Source organism: Raphanus sativus, chromosome 3 (genome assembly GCF_000801105.2).
Source record: "Raphanus sativus cultivar WK10039 chromosome 3, ASM80110v3, whole genome shotgun sequence".
Taxonomy (NCBI): Eukaryota; Viridiplantae; Streptophyta; class Magnoliopsida; order Brassicales; family Brassicaceae; genus Raphanus; species Raphanus sativus.
The window spans coordinates 18,008,454-18,030,583 of record NC_079513.1 but is presented as its reverse complement, the minus strand read 5'-3'; the positions used below and the strand labels follow the sequence as shown (position 1 = coordinate 18,030,583).

Sequence of the window (22,130 nt, the reverse complement as noted above, 5' to 3'; positions counted from 1 at the left end):
CTCTGCCTACACACACATTCAAGGTACTGTTTTAATTTCTCTCATAACGATACTCCTCAAAGACCAAAACTTCATCGTATAACTTGAAAACTTAATGACTCGTCTATTGATCTAGCATCTGATATTTTGGGGGGTCTTTTTAAGTAAACAAGAGTTTACATTTCAAACCAAGCAAAATATATCCACCAACATAACACCTAATCGTTGACTTGTATAGTTGAGAAGATGAAAAAAGAAAACAAAAAAAATTAATAATAACTTGTTTATTCTAAAAGGCCCATCTAACAAAACTCGGCCCAATATGGATCTAAAAAACTAAAGCTGACGTGGCGAACAATGATTTGTTAAACTATCGTGTCGAGCATATTTCTCTCACAACGCCACAATTTAGCATTAATCCATAAACTAAAAAAAAAAAATGAAATGAACTATAAGAGGATGACCTTCGTCTTCGTTGACCAACCATCATCAACACCTAAACGCTCTTTCTCTCTTTCTCTGCCGTGTGTAGGGCTAAGAACAAATTGATCAGAGCCGTCGGTTTCGTAGGTGATCGGTCTTTCTCCTTCTCTTTACATTCCTTATTAACATTTCGAATCTATGATTGTTTCTCCTCAACATTTTCTAAAATTGGGTGAGGGCATTGATCAGATCTGTGTTGATTGTTGATCTTAGGGTTTCGTAGATCTGTTTATCCAATTGACGTATAGATCGATAGATCGGTGTCTAGATCAACTGCTTGAGATAACTTTCGCTAGCTCTAGATCAAATGAAGTTTGCATCTTTGTTCAGATTCATTGATTCTAATTCTGTGATTCGTTAATTTCGCAATGTAAAGCTTACAGCTTTGGATCGATAGATCTGGTGTTTTTAGAAAGCTGACTCGGATTTGTAATTTTCTGATTTGATACAGATAACAGGTTTGATTTGGTAGTACAATGGGAGGAGGTTTTAGAGTTTTGCATTTGGTGAGGCCGTTCTTGGCCTTTCTGCCTGAGGTGCAGAGCGCTGACAGGAAGGTGCCTTTCAGAGAGAAGGTTATCTACACTGTCATCTCTCTCTTCATCTTTCTTGTCTGCAGCCAGCTCCCTCTCTATGGTATTCACTCCACCACCGGCGCCGATCCTTTCTATTGGATGCGTGTTATTCTTGCTTCCAACCGTGGGACTGTCATGGAGCTTGGGATTACTCCCATTGTTACCTCTGGTCTCGTGATGCAGCTCTTGGCGGGTTCGAAGATTATTGAGGTTGACAACAATGTCCGTGAGGACCGTGCCCTCTTGTAAGTAATGTTGTTGTTTCATTTTTACGATTTGCAGAGTGCATTACATCTTCAGTTGAACTGTTTCTGTGTCCTGGTTGATTTGATCATGTCTTTTCCGTAGCAATTAAATATGGACTTGATTGAGCTGTGTCCTGGCTGGGAAAAGCTGTTAAGCTGTGGTCGAGTGAGTTCTTATTCTGTGTTTGGACTTAACTTTGTAGGAATGGTGCTCAGAAGCTTCTAGGTATTCTGATTGCCATCGGTGAGGCTGTTGCATATGTTCTTTCTGGAATGTATGGACCCGTTGGACAGCTTGGTGTTGGTAATGCCATTCTCATCATCCTCCAGCTTTTCTTCGCCGGAATCATTGTTATCTGCCTTGACGAGCTTCTTCAGAAGGGATACGGTCTCGGCTCTGGAATCTCCCTTTTCATTGCCACCAACATCTGGTAGGACTAGCTCTTCCTTTCCTTTTAAATCATTATTTCTGGTAAATGGGATTCTTAGATATTTGAAATTGATGACACGCAGTGAGAGCATTATCTGGAAGGCGTTTAGCCCAACGACCATCAACACTGGTCGTGGAGCGGAGTTTGAAGGTGCTGTTATTGCATTGTTCCATATGCTGATAACCAAGTCCAACAAGGTTGCAGCTCTCCGCCAAGCATTCTACCGGCAAAACCTTCCAAATGTTACCAACTTGCTCGCCACAGTCTTGATCTTCCTTATTGTTATCTACTTCCAAGGGTTCCGTGTGGTCTTGCCTGTGAGATCAAAGAATGCCCGTGGGCAACAGGGTTCTTACCCAATCAAGCTGTTCTACACCTCTAACATGCCCATCATTCTCCAATCTGCTCTCGTCTCAAATCTTTACTTCATCTCCCAGGTACATACATTTCCTTCCAATTAACTGTACGTACAGTGAATCTTCTCCACAATAACATAATGCTAACGTTGAATCTCTTTGTGGTCTACAGCTTCTCTACAGGAAGTTCAGTGGAAACTTCTTTGTAAACCTTTTGGGACAATGGAAAGAATCTGAGTACAGTGGGCAATCTATTCCAGTTAGTGGTCTGGCTTACCTCATCACAGCTCCAGCAAGGTAATGCAAAGTATCTTCAATATATGTTTTAATCCATCAAAATTGTTATATCCACCAACCGGTTTGATGAATATATGTCACTATATGGTTACAGTTTCTCGGACATGGCAGCTCACCCGTTCCATGCTCTGTTCTACATTGTCTTCATGCTCACTGCTTGTGCTCTTTTCTCAAAGACATGGATTGAGGTCTCCGGATCTTCTGCAAGGGACGTAGCTAAGCAGCTCAAGGTAATAAAATCATAACATCTCCCAACTCATAACCCGAGTTCATATCATACATGGTGTGTTTGGGTGTTGATATTGGAACATTCCATGTGTGATGTCAGGAACAACAAATGGTGATGCCAGGACACAGAGAGTCGAACTTACAGAAGGAGCTGAACAGGTATATCCCAACAGCAGCAGCTTTCGGAGGAGTGTGTATCGGTGCACTGACCGTTCTGGCTGATTTCATGGGAGCCATTGGGTCGGGGACTGGAATTCTCTTGGCCGTCACAATCATCTATCAGTACTTCGAGACCTTTGAGAAGGAAAAAGCAAGCGAACTCGGCTTCTTCGGGTTCTAAGTTAGCCTAAAGGTATAAAACTTTGCTTAGTCAAAGGCAGAGTTTTAAAAACAGAGTAGGCACTTTACTCTTAGCTTCTGTGCCAACCTCAAAGGGTTCGAACAGGCCATTTGGGTAGACTTTTTTTGTTGTTAAACAAAACGTTCACTTGTAGTTTCTCTTTTTAATATAAATTTATGTTTTTCTGTTACTTTAACCTGGTAGACGCTTTTCCAATGTATGTTTCTAGGAGTTTCACACATGATCGAATAAACAGCTTTACATTTTGAATTAAAAGCAATATATCTCTCTTTGCCACAATGTGGAAAATCATGAAGATGTCTTCAATGATGTCATGAGGTTATATTTTATTTCAAAAGTTAAGACTAGTTAATTCGTGAAAGATCTTAAGTATAGATATGAAGCACTCTGCTGGTTAATGCTAATGATAATTGATGAGTAGCCGAGGAATAGAAGCGTGACAATGAGTTTCCTAAGCATTACTCTGACCCCATAAAAGAAAAGCCAGTGAGAATTCAAAAGCATAAAAGATGAAACTGGTGAACAAAAGCCGAAGATCCTATACAAGTTGGAACACAGAGAGAGAAAGCTATAAGCCTATAACAGACATGAGCCTTTGCTTTTTTCCTTTGGTTTTTTTAGTTGCATTGATCAAAATTTGAGTTTGCTTGTTCCAAAGCTTAACAGGAGATGACAATTACACTCACAGTGACATGGTGAAGATCCGTCCTTTTTTTTCTCCACCCTCCCTACCCAACAACTCAAATAACCGATAACCTATATAACTAGCTCTCAGCTTTAAAGCCACGGCTACGTGACAAGTACACAAAACTTCTATAGGCCTGAGGGGAATGAAACCGCCTATTAAGTGTTTTGCCAAAGGTGCTGCTGCTGAGCTTGCTTTGAAGGCTGACCTTCCCTTGGGTTTTGCTGTTGGTGCTCCATTGACATTCCGGTTTGTGACTGATAGTAGTTTGGGTAGCCAAGCGATCCATATTGCTGTTGCGCTTGTTGCTGAGTTTGTCGGAGCTGCTGAGCTTGCTGTTGTGCTTGAAGGTTGTAGTAAGCATTGCTCTGGACACCAGACATTGTTTGAGAACCAGGTCCATGAACCCATAGAGGCGAATTATCATTCTGAGATCAAACAATTAGGTCAAAACGAAAGATCTAAACATTCAAGTGTCAAAATGAGAAACATACCTGCTGTTGTTGTTGTTGTTGCTGAAGTGACAAGAGATTATGTTTGTATTGTAGACTCATGATGTCTTCATAACTAAGTGTTGCCCCAGAAGGAGCTCCCTGTTGTTGTTGTTGTTGTTGTTGGTTAAGAGGGAAGTTTCCGGCTCCAAGATTGCTTGAATTTCCAAACCCATACGCTGAGGAGATAATTTATGAGTAGCCGACGAATAAGATGCGTTACAAAGAGTTTCCCAAGCATACGTTGACCCCATATAAGAAAAGCCCGTGAGAATTCAAAAGCATAAAAGATGAAAACTGTTGAACAAAAACCGAAGACACTATACAAGTTGGGACACAGAGACAAAGCTATAAGCCTATAACAAACATTAGCCTTTGCTTTTCTCTTTGCTTTTTTTTCTTTGCTTTTATAGTTCCATTTATCCAAATTTGAGTTTGCTTGTTCCAAAATTTAACAGAAGATGACAAATACACTCACAGAGACATGGTGAGGATCCATCATTTTTCCTCTTCACCCTCTCCCTACCCCAACAACTCAAATAATCGACAAGTTATATAACCGGCTATCAGCTATTCAGCTTTATAGCCACGGTTACGTGACAAGTACATAAAACCTATGAAGCCTGAGCGGACTGAAACCGCCTAGTAAGAGTTTTGCCAGAGATGCTACTGCTGAGTTTGCTTTGAAGGCTGACCTTTCGATCCACCCTCCCTTGGGTTTTGCTGTTGGTGCTCCATTGACATTCCGGTTTGTGACTGATAGTAGTCTGTGTAGCCAAGCGATCCATATTGCTGCTGCGTTTGTTGCTGAGCTTGCTGTTGTGCTTGAAGGTTGTAGTACGCATTGTTCTGGACACCAGACATTGTTTGAGAACCAGGTCCATGAACCCATAGAGGCGAGTTATCATTCTGAGATCAAACAATTAGGTCAAAACAAAGATCTAAACATTCAAGTGTCAAAATGAGAAACATACCTGCTGTTGTTGTTGTTGCTGAAGTGACGAGAGATTCTGTTTGTATTGTAGACTCATGATGTCTTCATAACTAAGTGTTGCCCCAGAAGGAGCTCCCTGTTGTTGTTGTTGTTGTTGTTGGTTAAGAGGGAAGTTTCCGGCTCCAAGATTGCTTGAATTTCCAAACCCATACGCTGAGGAGATAGGGTCAGAAGTTGCTGACTGAGGCAAACTACTGGCTGAGACATTGTTTTTGTACTGTGGAAGCAAAGCGGCCAGTGAAGGGTGGTATGGGCTATTATTACCAGCAAATGCTTGGTGGAAAGCCGATGGCATGTATGGAGGCATCAAAGGATAACTCATCATGTTGGCAAAGTGAGTTAGAGGCACAGTATGCTGAGAGTATGGATGCATTGGTAGCTGTTGAGTAAGAGCTGGTCCAGTAGCAACAACGTTGGCACCAGGTAAGTTCTGCTGGCTTGGCTGCGTGTAAAGAAAATGTAACTAAAACACTGTAAATCAAACAATTTCCTAAACAGTTTGATGGACTAACCATTCCTTGTTCTTATACTAATACAATGAAACATGAAAGACAAAGATATGCTAGTTGATTAAAAGAAGCGTTTTGCAGACGTGAGAGGTAAGGAGATCACCTCTGGCATAGAAATGGTTTGGCCACCTAGTGAGGAATCGTTGCTTCTTGATGGCATAGACTGTGCCCCTGGGAAAGTTGCGTACTGAAGCTCAAGCTCCCTCGCACTTTGTGCTGTTTGTGCCAATAGAGTGTTTGGAATAGAGTTTGTATACCCTTGCTGAAACCAACGAAAAAATTATAAGTATATCATTAGGCATCATACAAAACTACCTTATAGATTATTTAAACAGCAATCCATATTAATACAATCTCTCAAATATAAAAAGGGTATTATCTTAAAAGCTATGATCTACAACCATAAGCTGCAAAAACTTTCGCACTTGGTAGTAATATATGTAGCTTACCATCACATTTGTTAATAAAGCAAGATTCTGCATGTTTGTCTGTGAGGCATCAAATGGGGTATTCATCTATAGGTGTAAACTGGGCGAGTCCATGTCCATTAGCCCGTATCCATTTGTCCATTTATTGTTTGTGGACAAAGAGTGACTATGTCCATTAGAACCATGTCCATTAAGAACCATATCCACTAAAACCCATATTTTTATGGGCTGCCATAGAGTCCATAACAGACCATATAAGAAAACTTTAGATTTTAATTTATAAGCCTATAATTTATAAGCCTATAATTATATATACTAGTTCATAAAATTAAAATTAATCCATAAATACAACAATTTTGGTTTTGGCAAGAAAACTTGATTTTGCGGTTTTAACGGAAAAAAATCGATTTTACGATTTTGGCGGGAAATCCCGATTTTGCGGCTTTGGTAGGAAAACTCGATTTTGCAGTTTTGACGGGAAAATCGATTTTGCGGTTTTGGCTGGAAAACCCGATTTTATGGTTTTGGCGGGAAAACCTGATTTTACGGTTTTGGCGGGAAAACCCGATTTTACGGTTTTGGCGGGATAACCCGATTTTTCGGTTTTGGCGGGAAACCCCGATTTTATAGTTTTGGCGGGATAACCCGATTTTACGGTTTTGGTGGGAAAACCCGATTTTCCGGTTTTGGCGGGAAAACCCGATTTTCCGGTTTTGGCGGGAAAACCCGATTTCTCAGTTTTGGCAAGAAAACTTGATTTTACGGTTTTGGTGATTTTACGGCTTTAGCGGAAAACTCGATTTTCCGATTTTGGCGGGAAAACTCGATTTCCCGGTTTTGGGGGAAAAACCGATTTTACGGTTTTGGCGATTTTACGGTTTTAGTGGAAAACTCAATTTTCCGATTTTGGCGGGAAAACTAGATTTCCCGGTTTTGGCGGAAAAATCCGATTTCTCTGTTTTGGCGAGAACACTCGATTTCTCGGTTTCGGCGGGAAATCCTGATTTTACGGTTTTAGCGGAAAACTCAATTTCTCGATTTTGGCAGGAAAACTCTATTTTCCGGTTTTGGCGGAAAAATCGATTTCTCGGTTTTGGCGGGAAAATCCAATTTCTCAATTTTTGCGGAAAACCCCGATTTTACAGTTTGTGCGATTTTACGATTTTGACAGAGAAAATTCAATTTCCCGGTTTTGGCGAGAAAACCCGATTTCTCGGTTTTGGTAGAAAAACTCAATCTTTTTTTGAAACCCTAGATTTTTTTTTGTCCATTGGACAACCCATGTCCATGAAATCCAAAACTCGGAAAGACCATTTTTTAAATGATCATCCATATTTTATCCATTAATAACCCATGGAAAAAATGAGTGTGTCCATACGACCAATGGACGGGAAACCATTTGACACCTATATATTCATCTGCTGCTTGGCATTTTCATATGCATACTTTTGATCGGATTGAGCAACGGAGTAGTATATGTAGGCATCATACAAAACTACCTTATAGATTATTTAAACAGCAATCCATATTAATACAATCTCTCAAATATAAAAAGGGTATTATCTTAAAAGCTATGATCCACAACCATAAGCTGCAAAAGCTTTCGCACTTGGTAGTAATATATGTAGCTGCTTACCATCACATTTGTTAATAAAGCAAGATTCTGCATGTTTGTCTGTGAGGCATCAAATGGGGTATTCATGAATTCATCTGCTGCTTGGCATTTTCATATGCATACTCTTGATCGGATTGAGCAACGGAGTAGTGGTTCTCCTGATGAGGGGTTTCAGAATTTTCTGGCAACAAATCCTCTCGTTGAGATTCTGAAGAATCATTATAATTGTCGTCAGTAGACGCATGGACCGTTTTTCCATTGGGTATGCTTCCTAGATGTTTATCTCCATATAACTCTGTATCTCTGTTCACAAGACGATCAACTAATGGTGATGAATACAAAGGAAAAGAGACCAGAAACTATTTAGAAAAGGAAGATCAGTAATAAGGACATGCCTAGCATCGGAATGTTCAATCTGTTGAGCTACACCAGATGCCTCTTCTAAGTTGTTGTTCAAAGGTCTTGATCCAAAGCTTCCAAAGCTTAACTGTGAGCACTCTTCTGCATAGACTAGCAGCTGATCTGGAATTACGACAGCAGGTCTATCCTCATCAGGGGAGGAGAATTTACCATGGTCCTCTATGCTTAATTCTTGAAGGTTAGCAGCAACAGAAGAAACACTGTCTTCATCTGCAACAGAATATTGTCACGCAGAATTAGACAACATCAAGAACAAAAAAAAAAGATTAAGTCAAACATGCTGCAGATTTTCCAAAATTGGTTTCATGCACCAGAAGTAAGAAAATAAACAGAGAACAAACAGAGAATAAAAGGTTTACAATAAACCAAATACAGGAGAAGCCTAATTAGTCTACCTGAATTTCAAATTTGAAACCAGAAGACAAGACAAGATTCTAGGCATGCTGTTGGAAACACTTATACAACGTAAAATTCTCACCTTCCTGGTGCTCAACAGGATGGTCGTTTCGTGTCTGTATGGATTATCATAATACTCAGATGACACTCCAGATTCATCTCCTGGATCAACTCCACCAGAGACAGTGTCAGCCTGCACTTGGTCTCTTCCAATATTTCCCAAGGGACCATTTATTGCTAACTGTGTCTCTTCCAAGTGGCCCTTCAGTTGTTGATCTCCTCTACTAGATTGGAAATCAACTGGAACACTACATATCTCTGACTCGGTTGGTGCCACTGATACTGAAGCAGTGCTAGCAGCAGCCATTGGCTTCTCAATCGAGGGCCATTGATCTTTTACAGGTACATGTTGGTTTAAAGAAATTTCAGGCTCTTGATTTTTGTGAGAGTTGGTTGTCTTGTTATGAGGTGGTCTACCCATCTTCACAATGTCAGCCTTAGACATCTGACCTGCGGCTCCAAACCATGCAGTTTGCTGTCCATAAACAGGCTGCGATGGTGATACCCCACCACCCGAGCTAACAGTTGGCGTTTTACTGTCCACGGCAACGGAATCACTGCACAATATGTATAACATACATGAGCGACTCAAACGTGAGATGAACAAAAACTGTAAGTCTTGAAGATGCAGATGCACACAATAGTATTAAAATCCATTAGACCAGAAGACAAGAGTAATTCCCAGAAAAAAAAAAAAATAGAAGCAAAAGAACCTCCATAAGAAAGATGAAGTGGGCTAACCTGTGTGGTATCTCATGGTGGCTGGATACTCCAGAGGTAGAAGAAAAAGAACCTCCATAAGTCTGCTTCTCGCTCTCTTTGTTTGTACTTTTTCCTTGAAAACTTCTCCACTCTGAACATATAAAAACATGTGAATTTAGGGGATTCTAGTTATGAAATTTTTCATATCCAGTATCCTAAAGCGAAAAAAAAGCAATGTATAATTACCACTAGAGCTGAAAGAGGTAGCACCACTCCGTCCAGGTCCAGCATAACGATCAGAACCACCTCTAGTCCCACAGTTGTAACTGTTGCTATAGCCTCCTCGTGGCCGGAAATCCGGAGTATCCCTATTCTGAACAGTAAGTAATTATATAAAATTTCCAACATTACAACAAAATGAAACAAACAAACAAAAACATCCAGGATCAAGAAGTATATTTAGAACAGTAAATAAAATACAGGTGTCTTGAAGGCACTAAAAATTAAAAAAACCGAAGTATCTAATAGACACGCAAGCACATGAGAAAGACATATATATAATCTTTACCTCTTTCTTCTTATCTTTTTTGCTCTTAACCTCATGAAAAGGATCTGAATAGTGAAAGGACAAGAATCAGTATATCATGACAAGAATAAGAGTAAGCACAGAGCTCCAAAAGGCTACACAAAAAAGTCTATTTGAAGGCAAAATAAGCTCAACGAGAATGACAAAAGTCTATATATATGTGTAAACTCTCAGAAACAAAAGCTGCATAGAAGAGGTGTAATGTAATGTAAACCCGAAGAAGAAAGGAAGGAGAGAAACCTTGGGAAAGAAGACGATTGACGGCTTCATTAGGATCCATGTTACAGTCTTTGAGCACTGAATAGATCTCTGCCTCAGGGCAGTTCACAATCTCTTTCAAACTCTGTACCATCTTCCTTGACCCTGACGGTATATCAGATAATGTCCCGTTATAGCTTTTCTTCCCGCTCATCTCTCTCTCTCTCTCTCTCTCTCTCTCTCTCCGAATCAGATCCGAACAAAAACAACGTCGCTAAATGAATGAAGAAGAAGTCGAAGACGAGAGAGGGTTTAACCAGCTAGAGCAAGGTCATACCCTCTGTCCAAGGGAAACCCTCTACTCTGTCTCTCTCTCATTTATTTATTTTGTTTTGTTTTACTCGACTCGACCATCATTATTGGAGTTTTTATCCACTCTTTTTATTACTGTTGTGCCCTGTCATCACGATGTTCAGTTGAAATAGCTTTGGCTATCATTACGCTGTAACTGGTAACAAAAATTAGCAGGGGTGGACAAAAAACCGAACCGACCGAGTCAAACCGGACCGAGTCAAACCGCACCAATCAAATCTAAACCGATTCAACCAAACCAAACAGTTCTGGTATATTTCTGTTGAAAAAAATTTAGAACCGAATTAACCAAAATGAATCGAACCAGATTCGGATCTATAAAATAACCGAAGTATCACTCTCACTTCCTATAATATTTATATTATATTCAAAGATAATAATCTAAATAAATAAATTACATTTTAATGTTTGGTTTTATGTTTAAACATAAAAAAAATTATTGATTTAATTATATATTGGATTTAGTTCACATAATTGATTTTTTATTATCACCAATATGATGATTTCATGACCATATTTGATGTTTCAAACCATGATTTATCTTAAAAGAACTAAACTAAGAAAATCCGATTAAACCGAACCGAAACATAAACCGAACCGAATCAAAACCGATTCAAACTAATTATGGTTTACTTCAACTGGAAAAATTCTAGAACTAGATTAACCAAACTAAACCGAACCCGAACCAAACCAATAAAATAACTGAAGTCTCCACCCCTGAAAATTAGGAATACTCTGAATTAAAAGAATAAAAAAATAGATTGAAGAAAGTTACGAAGGAAGTAATGGAATTAAACAAAATAAAATGAGTAATCACAACAAAAGTAACGTAAATGTTAACTCTTCAGAGGAATGGAATAGAATGAAAGTAACTATGATATTCTGGACTAGAGTGAATCAAAACGAATGCTAAAATAATCTCTGAATCAACCAACAACAAAAAAACAAGATAAATATGTGGATGAATCAAGATTCGTCGGAAGAAAGAATAGAGAAATAAGTTTGGAGGAAACGCAAACAATTAAAGCTTTACTCCCCATTGTTTCATACATTTCTCAAAAGATATAAATTGATATATATATTACTCCTTCCGTTTCTTAAAGAGTGTCGTTGTGACATTTTTCACACAGATTAAGAATGTTGTTGAAACATACGTAAGTTGTAATTAATTATACCTCTTTGACCAATAGTATTTTAGATAAATAAAATTATTTATAAAATCAATGCAGTTTGCAATTAATTTTCAGCTGAAAATTAGTATAATTTATATTGGAATTATAAAATGACACTTTTTGTGTAACAAGAAAATGAGTTCAGAATGACACTTATTATGAAACAGAAGGAGTATATAACAATGATGAACTAGATAATTCCTGCTAGGAGAGAAGCAATTTTCATTATGGAAGAAGATGTTGCTATTATTTTGTTGAATTAGCCACAAATATTAAAAATCTACCAGAATTTTAAATTTTAAAATACAAATCTACTATTTGATTGCAGTAAATAAGTTAGCTAATATCTAAAATTAGTTAAAGTAATTTTAAAATTTTAATTATGTTCCATTCCAATGATTTCATCTCATTCAAGTACAACTTTTGTTCTGAATGTATTACAACGAGACTTCGGCTGCAACTGGATTGTTAACTTTTGGAATGAAATGATGTGGAATGGCTTATTCCATTAATTCCATAATTTTTTTCACCATTTGCAAGGAATGAAATGGAATACTCATTCCACCAATTCCAAAAATAAATAGATAAAATACAAAGAGAATCATTCCATAACAAATTTGATCATGAATGAATGGAATGAATTTCATTCCATTTTTTGCTGTATCCCATTCCTATCATTCCATACTTTTCAATTCCACAAATTCCAAATTGTTTTATGGAATGCAGCTTATTTTCTTTTCCATGTAGCTAATAATTGTTTTTGGAATTTAGAAAAATAGGCTCTTCAAAACAGTTTTATTCCAAAAAGTGTTAATCCAGTTAAATCCATCAACTAAAAAGACATCATACCGTTCTGAGCGAAGAGACAGTCTTATAACTCTTTCCACAAGTCAAAAAGCATAGCTTAAATGCTGTTTAATCATTCTCTCATTGTTACCGAATTTTGTTAAAAACAGAAATAAAGTTACATGTAATGTATTTCTAATTTTTTAATTTTATATGTTTTCATATCTAAATTCAATAACATTTTAAATATTTTTTTTTAAATCATAATAAATTGTATTTTGAACTATTAAATAGTCTAAAAATTTTTTTTCTGCCCAAGGTCTATTATAAACCACGAGCAGCATTCACACCAAAATTTTTCTTTTTTTTCATACCAAAAATCTTGTATATGTTGTTTGTTTGGATTTGCATATTCGACTTCGATTATCAGATTTTTTTGGTTCAGTTTTTAATTTGCATTCGACTTTTATATATGTTTGGATTGGTTCAATTTTTATACATGACCTCAGTCACAAATATTCAGGCTTAATTGATACAAGTACAATACAACAGGTCATGGTTTGACTTTGACATAAAGAAATCCAAAAATACAAGAATGTGAAGAACAATAAATATGGGCCTCATCAGCATCAAGCGTACAATTCGACAAAGGCCCATATAAAAAGGAACCCTAGACTCGAGTCTTCTGTCTGCACTGTGTATATAACGGCTAGACTTCATCTTCAAAACCCAATCACTTGTGTCGTCTATACAAATTTTTGTTCTCTTTATTTCACCCCTAGATTCAAGACTTCTTCTCTTGTTCTGTCATGTGTTCGTCTTGATTGCCACCGTATCCTTTTGATGCATTTTTGTGTTTCTTGATTGTCAAGGAAAGTGATGATATGTAATTGTCGCCCCAGTCTTATTTGCTTTCATTACTATGAATGCCATATGGTGATTGACTTCAGTGTCTGATTTCGTTAACATCTCCAGCGACTTTTTTTTTGGTTTCACAGCCTCATCTTTTTTTTTTTTTTTTTGGTCAATCATAGCCTCATCTTTTAAACACACACATTTAAATAGAAAAAATCGATTTCGCTAATATTTTTGTTCTTACATTTAGACCAAAAAGAAAAACACACAAAAGAAGAGGAGTGAGGATAAATATCCAACGTCTATTAAATCTGAACCATAGTGTTGAATCAATGACATGCACTACCATCTGACCTCTTCTTTTTACCAAATTTACTTAAGTAAAAGTGACCAAATCTCTAATGTTTGGTTCTTGTTTTAATGCCTTTGGTATCTGATGTCCAAAGTTATAAAAAAGTAGTTGGACATTTCGTAATTCAAGGCATAAATTGAATGTTAAAATAGGTTTTGCGACACTGATTGCTTTTCTCATAATAAGCTTTCCGTTACTGTACCCCTGTTTATATCTTCTCAGTTATGTCTTAACATATGTTTACTGTGATCCTTTCAAAAAAACATTATGTTTACTGTGAACCTCCTCAAAGGCTCAAACAATAAGAAGAGATCATGTTACAGTAAACCCCCAAAAAGAAAATAATTGTTTGGAAAAACTTGGGTATATAAATGAGAGAAGTCCACGGAGGATCAAGAGTTTGAAAGTCCAAGTAAATAGAACTAGTTCTGAACTGATATTTACTGTAAAGAAAACGGAACTCTCTTTTGTTTGAAGTCTTAACTTTAGATTGACCTTCTTATTTACACGTACAAAGAAGCAAGCACAAGTCTAGTCTTCAACAACTATGTGACTTTGTTGGTTTAAAGAAGCACCAGTCTAGTCTTTCAGTCCTATCTGCAGAGTTAGGACTTAATTAAGAGGACTCCGGCTATTGCGTAATGGTTTCAGGACTGGGAGATTAAAGATAGTTTTCGAAAAAGGACTAATTAAGAGAGACCTCATTGGAGATATATAGAGTGTAGTCTAAAGTTTTGAAGATGGATTATTGATCATTAAGACAGAATGTAGATGATTAATTTGTCTGAAAAGAAAACCTTTACAAAATTTTAGTTTAGACCAAAATGTATACTGTTCTTCATAAAGCAAAGTGTATGACTCAAATTGTTTGGCAAGTTTTGATAAATCGAAAACAAAAGATGAAGTCAAATTTAAAATAAAATTCTCTAGTGACACTATAGTTCTACATCTAAAGCGAACGCTTTGTTGATCTATCTCCAAATTCAGTTGTTGTCATATTAAAGGTCAGATGAATTGTTTTTGTAAAGTATATGGTTATTAATTAACTTATTATTGCATTAGTAAGCTATTGACCAATGGATGTCTGGAGGATTTGTGCTGTGCTTTATAAGGACAGACTTATCACTGGATGGGATCATGGAATAATTAGGTTACAAGAAAAAAAACTCTTTTTTCCCATAAGAGAAAGGGGTTGTCAATGGTTGGAAAAAGGGCATTTTTCAACCCGAACAATTTCAGTCGTGCCAAATACTACTTGAACTATTGATCAGTGCTAAATACGACCATAACTCAATTATAATTCAAAAATACTATCTAGACTTCTTAAAATGTGCCAAAATCTACCTGAACAACGGATCAGTGCTAAATACGACCCCAACTCAATTATAATTCAAAAATACTGCATAACTTCTTAAAACGTGCCAAAATCTAAATTGACCGTAAAATAAGTTAGTCAACCGTTAAAAAAACAAAACAACTTTGTTTTGGTTTAATCTTTTTTCATAAAAATATGTTCATTATGAGATTCGAATCCGTGCATTGATACACTTTAAAAGAGAGGAGACACTCTAACCACTGAACTAAAGTAAATTTTGATATATACTTCTTCATATTCTCTGAATAAAACTTTGGTGATAATTGTTACTCATTTTTATGAATACATTATGTAACATATTCTTTTAACTACCTTATATTTAATATACTTATATTATACTAAAATATAAATATAATAAAATATTTTAAATTGCACAAATTAAATATATTAAAATTTTGAAACTATTTATAAAGTTTTCTTATATAAATTATTGTAATTTTAAATAGAAAATTACAATAATTTTTGAAATTACAATAATTTATATAAGAAAACTTTATAAATAGTTTCAAAATTTTAAGTATATTTAATTTTGTATCATTTCAAATATTTTATTATTTATATTTTAGTATAATATAAGTGTATTAAAGATATGATAATTATAAAACATTTTAATATATTTATAGAAATGAGAAAAATTATCACCAAAATTTTATTTGGAGAAGATGAAGAAATATAGTAGTATATATACTTTCGAATTCGTAATAATATAACAAACATTTACTCTAGTTCAGTGATTAGTGTCTATTTTAAAGTGTATCAATACACGAATTCGAATCCTAAAATGAATATGTTTTTTTTAGTAAAGGATTAAACCAAAACGTCGTCGTTTTGTTTTTTTAACGGTTGACTAACTTATTTTACGGTTAATGTAGATTTTGGTACATTTTAAAAAGTTTGGATAGTATTTTTAAATTATAATTGAGTTGAGATCGTATTTGGCACTGATCAATTGTTCAGGTAGTATTTGACACGTTCGTAATTGTTCGGGTTGAAAAATGCCCTTTTCCCGTCAATGGTTAGGATGCTCAAAGTTTTAAACGATGCAGTTTTAGTGAAAGTAAATTATAAAGAAAATGAAATGAGTAGGTAGACTTCAAAAATTTAGACTAGTCCGGCCTAAGAAACCCAACAAACTCTGTCTATTTACCTGATCTAAACTCTTGTACCTGTGACCTATTTGGTTTAGTATCGGCTGAGTAGTACTGAATCAAGCCTAATAATATGCACACAGATTTGACGTATCTATTCTCTGCAGGTTGATGGGATGTTTTTGTACAATGTCAACCTCATCGAGGGGAAAAGGGCCTTTTTCAACCCGAACAATTTCAGTCGTGCCAAATACTACCTGAACTATTAATCAGTGCTAAATACGACCCCAACTCAATTATAATTCAAAAATACTACCTAGACTTCTTAAAATGTGCCAAAATGTGCTAAAATCTACATGAACAACTGATCAGTGCTAAATACGACCCCAACTCAATTATAATTCAAAAATACTGCCTAACTTCTTAAAACGTGCCAAAATCTAAATTGACCGTAAAATAAGTTAATCAACCGTTAAAAAAACAAAACAAATTTGTTTTGGTTTAATCTTTTTTTCATAAAAGTATGTTCATTATGAGATTCGAATCCGTGCATTGATACACTTTAAAAGAGGGGAGACACTCTAACCACTGAACTAAAGTAAATTTTTGATATATACATCTTCATATTCTCTGAATAAAACTTTAGTGATAATTGTTTCTCATTTTTATGAATACATTATGTAACATATTCTTTTAATTACCTTATATTTAATATACTTATATTATACTAAAATATAAATATAATAAAATATTTTAAATTGCACAAATTAAATATAATTAAAATTTTGAAACTATTTATAAAGTTTTCTTATATAAATTATTGTAATTTTAAATAGAAAATTACAATAATTTTTGAAATTACAATAATTTATATAAGAAAACTTTATAAATAGTTTCAAAATTTTAAGTATATTTAATTTTGTATCATTTCAAATATTTTATTATTTATATTTTAGTATAATATAAGTGTATTAAAGATATGATAATTATAAAACATTTTAATATATTTATAGAAATGAGAAAAATTATCACCAAAATTTTATTTGGAGAAGATGAAGAAATATAGTAGTATATATACTTTCGAATTCGTAATAATATAACAAACATTTACTCTAGTTCAGTGGTTAGTGTCTATTTTAAAGTGTATCAATGCACGAATTTGAATCCTAGAATGGATATGTTTTTTTTAGTAAAGGATTAAACCAAAACGTCGTCGTTTTGTTTTTGTAACGGTTGACTAACTTATATTACAGTTAATGTAGATTTTGACACGTTTTAAAAAGTTTGGATAGTATTTTTGAATTATAATTGAATTGAGGTCGTATTTGGCACTGATCAATTGTTCACGTAGTATTTGACACGATCTTAATTGTTCGGGTTGAAAAATGCCCTTTTCCCCCTCATCGTGCCCACTTTAGATGCTTTAAGTAACGTGGCATGATCTCCACCGTCCTTTTAGATTCATACGGTCAGCTTCAAGAACTGCCCCAAGATGATTTTTGTTTCTTGGTGTACTACAGAATCTATGCTTAGATCTAAACCTAGCTTCATCTTCCAAGGCAACAAGATCCGGTAACATGCAGTTGATGTTTTGACTTTTGAGAATTGCCTTCTTGAAATAAGCATAAGGGCAGAAAGTAAAAGACTTTTGTCAGCTGTGAAGAAGACCAAGTCTCTTGTCAAATTTCAGAATCATGGTGTACCACAAACTAATGTAAGACTCTTTAAGACAACAAAACGTGAAACCCACCTGTGGAAAAATACAAAGGCCAAGCTCACAAAAGAGAAGCCAACGATCACATAGACAATATACATTAGCCCCAGACCTTGTCTCAGTTCTATATACATTTGCTGGAGACAGAACAGAACAGAACAACTAAGAGATGAGAGGGTCTTCATCGTTGGTAACGTTAAACCACAAGATTCTCCGGCCATGTAGGAAACTCCTGATCAGAATCACCAAGAGCTGTCCTCGGCGCCAAACCCGCCATTTGAAACTCAAGAAAGCTTCTTCTTCTTCTTCAAGTAAGCCAGGGAACAAAGTGACCAAAGTGGTGGCTTTGTTCTTCCTCTCTTTCCATAAGAAGAAGCAAGAGAAAGAGAAGATGAAACGGCTTAACGAGCTAAGGAGCTTCTCCCACGCTGTCAGTGACCAGAAGAAGAAGGCCTCAGACCAAGAATCAAGCAAGAAGAAAGTGTTCCCATCAAGACTCACAATGTCTTGGCTTGGTCATGGTAAGAGTAACAACAACACACATGAAGTCCCCCAAGATCAGGATCCACGTAGAGACAGCACAAGCGCATTCATTCCTTGATGTTTTAAACTTTTATCAATTTCAACTCCATTTTATATGGCTCTCTCAAGATCAAGACCATTCGTGTGTTTGCATTTTGTGGTCATGATTAAAAAAAAAGTTATACAAATATTAATGCATATGAGAGATTTTGTAATAGAGTAAAATGTGATAATCAGAATCAATCCAATTGATTTTATATTTCAAGAATCCAAAATCATTTAAAACACACAAAAGAGAAGATAGACATTGGATTCTTTATACATCTATCATACAAGCACGGACCATTTGCTTCATTCCCTAACTAACCATAGGCAAAATCAACCCACGGAAACGAGTGAGAAGTTTGATACATGATGAATTATTATTATTCTCCGACCAGTTCTTAACAGCACCTCCATTGTAATAGGACCTAGTAAAACAGAGACAAAAAAAAAAAATTGAAAAGATTAGAGCTTCCTTGTAACCCTGAAGGAACATAGACAAATGTTGCTATAAACTCTTTATCATTTTAACTCTGTATAATAAGATCTGATAAAGTCTTGGAGAACTGCTTGCGAACGATCCTAAGACCAAATAACACCATATCTCATAACACATTAATCAGCATTACATGAAAATGATCATCTAGAAACTGAGTTTAAACCCTCACTGAAACAACCACAAACAAAAAAAAAAACAACAACAAAAGCAAGTAACTGGAAACGCAGAAAGATTCAACAACTCACATTGCAGCTACAAGAATCTAGAGAGGAAAGAAACAAAATAAAATGAAAAACAAGTCGAGAAAGTCTTACTCTTTGGATAAGATGAAGCTGGAACGAAGTTGCGGAAGCCGGAAATAAAAGAAGCCATGACAATGTTAGCGGTGGGAATTAATGAGCAAGTGTGAGTTTAAACCCTGAGAGAGAGAGAGGGAGAGTTAAGAGTGAGTTTAAGTAAAGTAATGATCTTTGGTGAGCCGCGTGCTTACAGTTCTGCACAGAGCACGTTTATCAAGAGAGAGTGAGAAAGAGACTTTTGTTTTTTGGTCTCGACGTTTTCGAACATCCTCTTCCCTGTTCTGGATCAAGAATTGGAAAATAAAAACTCTCCCCGCTACAATTTGTCATAATGGATATGGGCCTTTAGTAGGCCAGAAAAAAACTGTTTCCAGTATACTGTGAAAGCTCTTTTTGGGCCTAAACTTAAGAATCGACTTCTTTAATCTTTTGGGCCCAGTCAAATAGAGTTCTGAGTATACAATGAATGAATGAAACCTCATTTTGGGCATGAACTTAAAAATCAGGTTGCAATTAGTCAATTGGGTAATTATTGTATGACTTAAATTTAGGGCTGGCCAGAAAACTCAAATCCGAATAACGGTTCGATCCGGAAAAGTATTACTAAATCCGAATCAAAATCGACAAAACTTCTGAACATGTTCAAAATTTTAGTATTTAGAGAATCGAAACCAGACAATACCTAAATATGATAATTACTTTTAGAACTAATATATTTTAAAACATCCAAAATATATAAGAGACTTTGAAGTTGTCCAAAATACTTGAAAATATATACAAATAGTCAAAACCAAATGTCTAATAGCTAAAGTATACGCAAAACACCAAAAATACTTAAAATATCTATTGACTCTCTATCCGAATATTTAAACCAAGCCAATTTATATGTTAAGTTTACATATTTTAACATATATTATTAAAATCTATATGTAATATATTATTTTGTTTATATATTTTGAGAATTTAAAGTATAGTAAATTTTAAATTTTTAAAAATAATTTAAATAGGTTATCCGAATTCGGATCAAATCTGAATAGGTACCCGAATCACATTATTGTTACCTAAAAATTAATTTCAAAAGCATATTAATTCTCTCTTCATGTCGTTGTAGATGAAAAAATACGGTACATGTCATCTGCTTTTGTAAAAGAAGTCAAAGGATGTGCTTTCACCTTCGATAATTGTTGTTAGAGCGCTAGCATCACTTGCATAACCTTTTAAAACCCAAATCATAATGGCTTATGCACCAAGTGGCATCAGTGAGTATCGTAGGGTTGTTACAATGTACAATCACTTCCTCAACATAATTTTTTGGTTTGAGTTATTTGGCATGCTCTTCATATGAAGAAACTCAATTGTGACTACACTAATGAATTCGATCCCACACTACAAGTTCTTGTGTTTCTTTCTAGACAAGTGTCTTGGTGTTCTGACCGGTTTCATTACATTTAGGATTTTGTATTTGCCTGGACATCATTACAAGAAAAGAGATGCGCTTATAGTATGTTCCATCTCACTCCAAACACCACTTTCTTAATGTTCAATGATGCCACCAAAACATCATTTACAAGATGTTTTCTAAAAGTGTTCATTTGGTTGCATAAGCAGTTTCCATCTAGATACAAAAGATACAAATATGATAAGACTTGTGTTTGAATCCTTCTTCACAAGGCCAATCAGGTCTAAACATGAGTAGCAAAATTACATAATTTTAAGGCTATCAAGACAATTAAAATAATTCTTTTTAAAATGTGAATAAATAGAGCAATTTCATAGTCAAATAAAATATTTTAGAAAAGTTAGATATATCAAAAAGAAAATTGAATTGCTCTGATTAGTTTGTGTACAAAGTGATAAGAGATTTTGTTTTTCACTCCAGTGTGACTAAAGTGACATTGCACTGTGTCGTTAAGATTACATTAATGGTCCGTGAAAAATTGGACTCTTCTTGGTCTAACAAATGAACTCTAAACAGTATTACTAAGACAAACATACCTTTTTGAGTAGAAGCTTTTAAATAAAACATTTTTGAAAAATTAGAATCTTTTATATACATGAAAGATTTATATCTCTAAATTTCTTACTTTCTTACTTTTGATTAATTTTAAAATCTCGATAGTTTAGTAATAAAATTATATAGGAACTATTGCTTTCCTATAATATTGAATTGCCTTTTCTGTTACAAAGATATTTGCAATCAAATAAATATGAGAACAGTTTTAATAGTTTAGTAATAAAATTAGTGATATACAATTTAAATACAATAATAATGCTAGACGATGTTTATGTGGAGATTTCATCTATAAAATACTAACAAAATTAAAAATTTAGTTTGGTATTTAACATCTATGATTTGAGAATATTTAACATCTTATGATTATTTGAGAATAATCATAAGGATACTAATACTGTATGACTAATACTTTGGTAAAGATGTGCACCACAAATCATTCAAACCACCAACTTTTGTATTATTGATATCTTAAATATAAAAACTATTTTTTCAGCTTTATTTATTCAATATAAATATGAGCATTTATTTAAGGGATAATTTGCAAAATACCCTATTTAGGATTTGAAATTTGAAAAATACACTGTTTTTAATTTTTTTTTTTAAACTACACTTTCTTTAAGGTGAATTTATCTTTTTGCCCCCAATTTGATATATCAATAATTAATATATAAATTCGAAATTAATAAGAATTATAATTATTTATGTTTAAACTAAATATGTATTTTAAGATAAATCCTGAAGCTATACCAAGAGTTCCGTAAAGATGAACAAAGAGATGATGGGAACAAAAAATTCAGAAAGGGAGAGGATGGGAGAAGGAGACGAGAAGACGACCCGTTGCTTTCTTTTATTTTTTCAAAACACTAAAAAAATTTAAGATATATTAAAAAAATATGGGAACGATATTGTTTAGTATATTAAAAAGATATTATACAGATTCTAACAATTTTCAAACAATTTTTAAAAAATATAATAAGAATTAAGAAATATTAAAATTGGGC

At 34.8% G+C, this 22,130-nt stretch overlaps 3 protein-coding genes, 1 long non-coding RNA gene, 2 other non-coding genes and 1 pseudogene across 7 annotated transcripts; 4 read left to right on the top strand and 3 right to left on the bottom strand.

Moving 5' to 3' along the window:
- Nucleotides 1-393: 393 nt before the first annotated feature.
- Nucleotides 394-3,124, top strand: LOC108847860 (uncharacterized). Of its 2 annotated transcripts, none has more exons than XM_018621220.2 (7): nt 394-549; nt 914-1,282; nt 1,486-1,713; nt 1,796-2,150; nt 2,242-2,366; nt 2,461-2,596; nt 2,695-3,124. In XM_018621220.2, exons 2-7 carry the CDS (start codon nt 939-941, stop codon nt 2,932-2,934), a joined length of 1,428 nt encoding a protein of 475 aa, XP_018476722.1. In that variant the 5' UTR covers nt 394-549; nt 914-938; the 3' UTR covers nt 2,935-3,124. The 2 variants fall into 2 exon arrangements, with proteins under 2 accessions (XP_018476722.1, XP_056860750.1); XM_057004770.1 differs by having other exon boundaries at nt 441-545.
- A 322-nt stretch (nt 3,125-3,446) lies between these two features.
- Nucleotides 3,447-4,774, bottom strand: LOC108845373 (transcription factor RBF1-like). Its single transcript, XM_018618593.2, has 2 exons — nt 4,135-4,774; nt 3,447-4,068 (listed from the first exon to the last, which is right to left on the bottom strand). The coding sequence occupies exons 1-2, from the start codon at nt 4,192-4,194 to the stop codon at nt 3,799-3,801; spliced, it is 330 nt and encodes a 109-aa protein (XP_018474095.1). The 5' UTR covers nt 4,195-4,774; the 3' UTR covers nt 3,447-3,798.
- Nucleotides 4,391-10,412, bottom strand: LOC108847126 (uncharacterized; annotated as a pseudogene).
- A 2,829-nt stretch (nt 10,413-13,241) lies between these two features.
- On the top strand, nt 13,242-13,329 carry LOC130510308 (small nucleolar RNA U31b). The gene has a single exon (XR_008943985.1). It is a non-coding gene; the product is annotated as a small nucleolar RNA U31b (small nucleolar RNA).
- A 169-nt stretch (nt 13,330-13,498) lies between these two features.
- LOC130510263 (small nucleolar RNA Z195/SNORD33/SNORD32 family) lies at nt 13,499-13,583 on the top strand. Its single transcript, XR_008943941.1, has one exon. It is a non-coding gene; the product is annotated as a small nucleolar RNA Z195/SNORD33/SNORD32 family (small nucleolar RNA).
- A 4,195-nt stretch (nt 13,584-17,778) lies between these two features.
- On the top strand, nt 17,779-18,361 carry LOC130509724 (uncharacterized). Its single transcript, XM_057005904.1, has one exon. It carries the CDS (start codon nt 17,923-17,925, stop codon nt 18,352-18,354), a length of 432 nt encoding a protein of 143 aa, XP_056861884.1. The 5' UTR covers nt 17,779-17,922; the 3' UTR covers nt 18,355-18,361.
- Nucleotides 18,362-18,492: 131 nt separating this feature from the next.
- LOC130509547 (uncharacterized) lies at nt 18,493-19,363 on the bottom strand. Its single transcript, XR_008943550.1, has 2 exons — nt 19,131-19,363; nt 18,493-18,745 (listed from the first exon to the last, which is right to left on the bottom strand). It is a non-coding gene; the product is annotated as an uncharacterized LOC130509547 (long non-coding RNA).
- Nucleotides 19,364-22,130: the final 2,767 nt, after the last annotated feature.